The sequence below is a fragment of the Pagrus pagrus genome, assembly GCF_965226575.1.
Source record: "Pagrus pagrus genome assembly, chromosome: 14".
Taxonomy (NCBI): domain Eukaryota; kingdom Metazoa; phylum Chordata; class Actinopteri; order Spariformes; family Sparidae; genus Pagrus; species Pagrus pagrus.
Window position 1 is genome coordinate 26,238,506 of NC_140198.1, and position 8,474 is coordinate 26,246,979.

General features: G+C 40.2%; 1 protein-coding gene across 2 annotated transcripts; it reads right to left on the bottom strand.

The window, feature by feature from the left end:
* Positions 1–5,175: 5,175 nt before the first annotated feature.
* Positions 5,176–8,203, bottom strand: LOC311269288 (uncharacterized protein). 2 transcript variants are annotated; one of them, XM_084373356.1, is made up of 5 exons: positions 8,022–8,203; positions 7,046–7,263; positions 6,341–6,751; positions 6,074–6,127; positions 5,176–5,980 (listed from the first exon to the last, which is right to left on the bottom strand). In XM_084373356.1, the coding sequence occupies exons 2-5, from the start codon at positions 7,170–7,172 to the stop codon at positions 5,535–5,537; spliced, it is 1,038 nt and encodes a 345-aa protein (XP_084229482.1). In that variant the 5' UTR covers positions 7,173–7,263; positions 8,022–8,203; the 3' UTR covers positions 5,176–5,534. The 2 variants fall into 2 exon arrangements, with proteins under 2 accessions (XP_084229482.1, XP_084229483.1); XM_084373357.1 differs by having other exon boundaries at positions 7,984–8,203.
* Between the last annotated feature and the right edge of the window lie 271 nt (positions 8,204–8,474).

Genomic DNA, 8,474 nt, shown 5'->3' on the forward strand with positions numbered 1-8,474 from the left:
AATAATCATCATCAACTTTTTGAGAACAATGCAGAGCCTCATTTGTTGAACCTTGAAAGGCCATACGTGTTTGAGTTTCTCCAGATGGTTTTGAATGGGTTCCATCATCCATAAGAATTGTTGAGTTTCGTCATGGTATACGGGAAGGTGGCTCTTTGGTTGTGGTTCAAAAAGCAGCTGAGTCAGAGTTTCACCCAACAGCAACACAATATAGCACAGGTGTTAATTTGGTGTGTAAATCACAATTCATCAACCAGGTGATAATGTGCCTCAGGATGTCTCCAGAGATTCAGTCAAAATGGTACAATCGTTACACACAGATCACAACCTGTGGACCACTTCTCCGCAGTGGCTGTGTACGGGCCACTATAAAGAAGAACATTGACAAACATTTTGTAAAGCAGTCTTCTCAGACACAATCTGATTATTCCCTTCACATATGGAACAAACAAATCTGTCTCTGTGAGTCATTGATCACGTCACAAATCCTCCCCAAAACAACAGCTAAGATGCGGTAAATAAAACACAACTGTTTGACTTAGCAGCAGATGTATAATTACTCTTTTGTTGGGGCACAAAGGGAGGCATGATAATTATTTAATCCTGTCCACACTGAGCAACAAATCTGCCTGCCTTCAATCGTACCTTTCCTCTCCGGCCCAGACTCTGTCCTGCGGCAGCTTCAGCGACAGATGGGAGATGAAAGAGAGAGCTGGGAGGAACGAGGGAATGAGAACAGGTGGGGGTGAAAACTGAAGAAAAGGAAAGGGTGCAGGGGTCAGAAGGGCCAATAGAAAGGGGGAGGAAACTTACATATAGACTTGCAGCAGGACAGATCGATAGATAGATTATTTTTTTTCCGTTTCATTGTGCCTCTCTAAATCTGGGTCTCTTTTGGCCAGATGTCGACCAACTCTGTTGAAACGGGAAAAAATACCTTCAGGATAACGCTTGGAGAGAGATGAAGATGGGAGCAATGTATTTGTTCTGCTGATGTAGGACTGGTTCAGCCACATGAATGCAATGTTTCATGTGGAACAGTACAGAGAAATGCAGCCTATAAAGGAATTTAATAATTGAATTTAATCAGGCACAGGTTTAGTGTAAATATTCACTTTCTAGGTAAAACAGACAAAGTCGTATTTTATTCTGAAGAGAGGCGAGGGGGATTACAATCAAGTAGAATAGAGTTTTATAGGTACTCAAAGTGAATAATGCCCTTTCAGAGAGGCTTAAGTCTCAGGTTTAAGGGCTCCATAAAGAACTGAAGGTAAATGACTGGCTCACAATGTGAATACAGCTGCCTATTCAGGAGCCCAGCCCCCCAGCCAGACACTGATGCTGCCCACTGCTTTCCTGCAAAGGAGGAATCCCCCAGCAGACTGTTGAACTCTTGCTGCATCCTGCCCTCCTCCCCTCCCTGCTGCGGCACGCCGGGCCGGCCCTGGCAGCTGTTTAGAGCAACTGAGGCAGAAGGGTCCGCAGGGGAACAATGCAATTTGACTTAACTCAGCCGCTTTCTGTGTGTGCGCATGTGTCTGCATGTGTGTGTGCGTGTGCCTGGTGTATGTGCTTGCATTAGTATTTTTCACGAGTATTTGATTAAGAATGGAGCAATAGATCTGGCAACCCCCATCCTACAATCCTAACATCATCCAACACAAAGTTCAATGGTAGCACTTTATAATAACCATCATTAAAGGTGCACTATGTAGTTTTTTAATGCCTAAACAATCTTAAAAAAAAAAAAACTCTCTTTGTTTTCATGACTGAATAAACAAACTGACCTTAAAGGACTAAAGGACAGTTTTACTTTGTTTATATGTGGCAGACCCTGCCACCTTACTAGCTTCAAAAAGTGTTCTGGGACCTTATTTTCTTCTGAGAACAGCTTGTTTATTCACTTATGGAAAAAATATATGTTTGTTGAGGTTGTATTATTACCTTATAAATATTGCAAATATTCAAATTCTGAGTTTCTTCTCCAAGACTACATAGTGCCCCTTTAATAAATGGTACATTATGGAAAACAGCTTAGTTATTTGACTGTTGAACAGTTATTTTAGTTATTGGACTGTTGTGAAATGCTTTATAAGCCATTTATTAAGCAATTGTAAATGTTTATAAACAGAAGTTGCCACTTTATAATGGCCATCCAAATAATGTTTATAGATGAACAGTATTTATTAACCATTTACAAAGTATTGTAACAGCTGTAGTTAATTAAATTAATGTTTGATTAACTACAACTCTACCGTTTATTGATGATTTCAAGAATTGCCACTGACTGTGTTTCCATTTGACAGGGTTGGCTCTTTTACCAGTCCTGTTTGGTCATGTAATGTGTCAGCTGAAGACGTACTCTGATATGAAGCTTTTAGCTCAAGTTAAAGCATGTTCTACGTTTGATTCATTTAACATTAACTTCAAGAGTCAAGTGCCTTTCTTGGTTGAACATATTCAAAGGAAAACTGACATGATAAAATGTACCAGGGGCCGGGGATGTTCAAAAGTTTTCATGCCAAAATTATTTTGATTGTATGTAACACTGCTGCACAATACAGGGTAGCGAAGAAATACACTGTGAACATGGCTTCATCTTGTGTATCAGCAGTCTGGCCTCACAAGACTGTGCAGCAGAGCCCCCTACTGACATTTACATGGACCTGCAAAACTGGCTGGACCTTCAGTGTCAAGATGTGTTTCAGTGAAGGACGATCAAAGATATCACACACTGCATGTCACACACTGCATGTCCTCACCTCATAAAGGATTATACTGGGTTCTTTTGGTTTTGTTCACACTCGCCATAAAAAGACATAAACCAACAAGGTGTAAGTCTGTCTGTCTCACTCCCTCTTACTGAAGTCAATCTGTAAATCTTTAAAAATGGATTACAGACACATACTGTCATTTTTATAAGTCTCAATAAAACACACAGGTGTCCTTTACGTACACTGGGGACACTAGGGACATGACGGCATCACTTTTTGAAAGTGGTTGATTTTGTGCAACACTTTAAAAAGCGTAATTTGTTAAAAATGTTCTGAATGTTCTCATAGCCTGCACCAATAATTGTTAACAAATGAGAGCACTCCATTCATAGCACCTGTTCAGGCTGGCTGCTGCTGATTCTGGTGCAAAATTCAGACAAAATCTGAACCCAAGACGTAAAATATGTAAAGTAGAACATTATAATTATAATTATAACTGTTCAGTATCAGTATATACTGTAAAATCATAATATATTAGATTGACTAATTACCTAACTAGCTAGAATGGTGATTTATATTACAAGCTGCTGCTTGCTGTAGTTTGTAATGTCTCCTCAGATTCCTCTTGGACATAGAGCAGTTGCTGTAGATGAGGCTACTGCACTTTAAAAAAAATGTGTAGCGAGTACTTCCTGTGGCAGCCTCTCAGTGAGGAGACTGACAGGGGTGGTATTTGAATTTAACTGTTTGAAATGTATGAAGAAATCTGTGTGCAATTTTTAAAGAATTTATTAAAAAGTTTGATTTGAAATTATTATGGATAATCAAATGGAATAATTGACTCGCTCCAGTTTAATTCATGTTCTCACACATTTAAACCTCATAAGGATAAGGACTGATGATTGGTTGAACTTGACTCATGAGCTCTTGTGAACTGAGTTGTTTCTTTTGTCATATTTTAGGGCAGTGGCATTTTCATACTGTTGGCTCTGTTCTAACATGCCCTTTAGATGCACTGTTATGCAATTTTTCCATAATTATCTACCTCAGACACTCCCTTCATCACATTGCTAAATATCACATATGTAAAAGACCACTTAAAAAATGTTTCTTCATCTGGGCCATTATGTCCCCACTGCATTTCAGCACAAAGTATTTAAATGTGGTGGTTAAACGGCTGGGCACCACAGGTTTTAGAAAGTGATAACTCAAAAAGGAGGAATGTTGGGGACTATTTTCAGCTGTGGATGACTACGCATATCATGCTCTAGTGAGTATTTATGCCAACGTTACGTTGCAGTGTGCTATCCGGTGCAACGGTGTGGCTCACTGATCTGATCATTATGGGACAATAATGAAGCTCTATGGCACAGAGGAAACAGATATATCAGGATTTGACAACACAGTTTATAGGATCAATTTATTGTCGGCTTTGGTCTTTTCATTGTACTTATTGACAAAAAAACATATTGAATATCTTTATCCTTTGAGGTCTACTGTATGTGCGATTCTTATTACACATGTACTGTTGTGTGAACCGGCCTGCATCAGAAAGTGGAAACAACTGAACCTTCATTAATGTGTTTGAGGGTAAAGTCTGAGCACAAAAGAAGTGGGTCTGTTGTTTTAAGGATTCTCAGTCTATTGGAAAATCAGACTATGAAGCAGTTAATAGTTTCAAATTTAAGATTTGAAATGTAAACTCTACCATGATGTCATATCACTTTATCAGCAAAATATCAAAATGCATGCTTTTAATCAAAGTCCAGCCCGCAAATCCAGCTGGATTCAAACATTGTGATCACTGGAGTTCTGAGGCCCAATCCCAACGTCCACACTGATACAAGACTTTGAGGTGCAACATTTTCTATTCACAAACAGAAATGTTCCCTGATCATTACCTCAGATATGACCTTTCTCCTAGAACTGGTTCTGGGCTTAAATCACCCAGTAATAAGCTTTTGAAACGATACAGAACTTTTTCCCTCAGACTGAATGTTTATATTTTTGTATGTGTGTATACCTGTTGTTGGTTTTAATTATTGCATACTTAAAAATGTGAAACTAAAAGTCTCAATGTGTTCTTCCACTCCAATGTATAACATTTCAGGCCCCTGCAGTCTCTGTACCCCGACACTGTGAAGGTGACACACTTTAGGGAAATGACTTATGTTCTGTTTAAATACATGAGGGGTTTATTTCATATTTAAAAGAAATTATTGAAACTTTCATATTCAAGTGTTCATGTTTGCAATGTAGAAAAACAAAATCAGACAATCACAAATTATTCAGTTACAAGTATTTTCAAAGTATCTAACTTAGCTTTCAGACGTATAGACCATATAATGGTCAGGTGTGGAAATCCACTCACCATTACAGTACATGTGATAACCTCCAGACACTGATGCAACTACACCTTATACAAGGACACACACGGATCTGACTGACTGACTTTTGCATGTCAACATTAAAAGAATGTAAAGGCTTTAATTGTGGTGTATGCTTGATAAAAAAAAAAACAACGTGGTAGAAGTCTCACTTTCAGTAGCAAAAAAAACCCAAACTCCACATGTTATTTCATTATGGCTAACATCGGTTACCTTCTCGATCCATTCTCATGTAACCTCACAGACAGTGATTCCATCAATACAATGTTTCTACGAATACAGTTTTAAAATATAACAACAGAAAGTCTGTTGAGTACTATCACAAAGTACAGTAACCAGCAGTGGAGTCCACAGGAACTGAAAGGTTCCTGCACCTGAAGGTCATGTATGTAGTCAGTGATACAACTTAACATCTCTGTCTGACACTTTGTTGCTATAACGCTGGTCGTCCATTCAGTTTGTCATGCATGAGAGCAATGGCTCCACCTGTGAAGTCTCTGAGAACCTGCACCGTCTCCCGCTGGAGCTGCAGCGACTCACGCACAAACTCCTGCTGAGTCTCTGCCAGCTGCTGCACCGACTCAGACAGAAGCTCCAAGGAGCGTGAAACTGTCTCCAACAGGATGTTAGTGGCGTGCTGCTCTTGAAGGCTCAGCGATGCATTATGTAGCATGCTGTCTCTCGTGTTCTGTGAGGGCTGACCTGGCAATGGAAGCGTAGTGGCTGTTGATGTTGAAGGTCCGGAGGACGTCTGAGGATGTCCTTGTTTCTGGATGCCGTTGTTTGCTTGGTGATCCTCTATTGGTTTTGCTGCCTGAGTGGAGGGAAGTACGTCATCCCTTTGGTCATCGTCTGAGTCTCCAAACGCACCTTCAGTATCTAGAGTCAAAGAAAAGTGTTTTCTAATTAATAAAAAGTTCTTGCACATATTCAAGATCTGTCTTCATTTGGACCCAAATCTTGACAACCTACCTTCTGTTGGAGGTACTTCATACTGAACATCAAAGGCAGACTGTGATGAGTCTCCTGCAACATTCAAAAATGAGTCACCCATGTGCCATAAATGGACATCTTGTTGGCAAAATGTTAGCTAAGCAGTTGCACACAGTACTCTGGGAGGAAGGTGTTATGGCTTTATTTAAATAACTTGGTGTGTGTTATGCAGGTATAAACTTCGCTGATGTTTAGGCTGCAGGGCTGCAAAGTCAAGACAAACATTTTTTTTGGTTTAGCACTCACTCATGCCGTAGGAGGTTGATGGGGGTATGTCCAACCCGCCATTAGGAGAACTCTGCATTCCAATCATATCCTCCTCTTCCATTTCTTCTTCCTCCTCTGGCACATCATCGTCATCTCCCAGTGGGCCGAAGTCACCTATGCTCTGATCTTCATCGTCCATCTCCAGAATCTGGAGAACTATCTTCTCTGTCGGATTAAGGTCTCTGGAAAGACGTGAGTTGAGACCCCTGTTGGGCACTGTCCCTGACCGCATGGCAGCCACTTTCCGTTTGGTGTCGCACTTTAGATCAGACCACTTCTTGATGACTTCTATGATCTCGCGTTGGCACTCTCCGATCTCATTGACACGTGCGGTAATCTCTGCCCATGTGCGCTTCTTTATATCTGTTGGCACACCACGATTAAACTTACCTATGGGGGGGAAGAAACAAAATGACGTCAAGCACTTGTCCTCAAATGTCATTGTGTCAATGATTGGCTACATTTGATTATTCACAGACCTACTGTCATTTCTATTATACGCTTGATTCCCAAGCAATTTTGTTACCTTTGCTTTGCTTTCTTTGTTTGTTTTATGAACCAGCTATTTTGCAACCACTCATTCATTTTCTGGGAAACCCCCCACACAATACCTCAAAGCACAATCTCTTCATTTAGAAGGTGAATGAAAGCATCCTGGAAGGGATAAGCACTTGAGACACATACCTACAACAACCATGCGATGCTTCCTCACTTCATCCAACAGTATGTGCACTTCACTGAAAGAGAAACGAGCTTTTCTTTTCTTGAAGCGGGTAACACTGTCTTGGCTGTAGTATAATGGTGAAGACATCCTTCACAGGCAGTGTCAGTAGGTATCCAGCTGCTTTGTAGTCTCTGCTGTGTTTCAACTTCTCCAGCTGTCTGAGACTTGTGACAAGAGTCTGATGATAAACAAAGTCAGAGGAGCGTGCGAGGGTTAATTGTAAATCTGTTCATGTGGCACTACTGTATTGTTTCATAAACTAAACTTTGCAATTGATATTTGGGAATGAAATTAGATGTTATGAAGTTACACAAAATGTTGACTTGATGTAAGCTAAGGTAAGTAGCATCATAATACAGAGATAACACAACACTCAACAGCTTAGCCATGACAGTGTGTGCAGGTTTAGTTAGTTCATTAGCAAAGTAACTAATGAATGAATATTATGAACGACTGAACCATAACGTAGTTGCATGCACACGTCTTACTGTTCTCACATCGTTAAGCAGGGAAACAGAGCAGGTTAAGCGTGATTAAACTATGTCACTGTGAATGAGTGAATGAACAATGGACGATGCTACAGTCAAGTGCTAGTGGTTTTACACACGCGACAGCCTAGTTAGCTAGCTAGCTAACGTTATATCTGCAGCCAACTCTAAGCTAGGGACAAATAATACCGTCACCTACAATACACTGATTATTTCAAAGCGTCACAACTATTTTATTTAATCATAAACTGCTACACGCATTTAGTTAGCTAGCTTTAGTCGAATGTTACACAACAGCACACACTAGGTTAGCTCTCTTTGCAGCAAGACAACGAGAGCTAACGCTACATTAGAGTCAGAAATGGCTAATGAAGCACTTAATTCACGAAACCGCACTTCACGAGGTATACCTTGATGACAGAAATAGCTAGTGATGCGGTGAACATACCCCCTTGTCAAAGAAGTTGGGATTTGGTCCAGAAACGTAATGATAAACTTCCTTATCGAAAAGATAGCTATTGTCAAGCTAGCCAGCATGACGCTAACGCTACACAAAAGATGTCCGGTTAACGTTAGCTAGTTAGCTAGCTACAGCAGCTGCTGAATAGAATAAGAGAAGAATTGTAACAAGGTCAGGCGCTATGACAATGGTGTCTGACCGTTCACTGTTGGTTTCAAGTGTAACGTATAACAATAACTATGATTAATGTGATTAATTCATTAACTGCGTTGCTTCATTTTATTTTTTGTATTTTCGCGTTGCAAAAACATGCTTTTATTTTGAAGGGAGCACGCCTGTTTGCTGGTATCGTTAGACAGGGTGACTTGACCCAACAACCAACACAGAGACACACCAAGAGGAAATATGTCAAGTAGCTGTGAAACAGTGTGGTTTAAAATC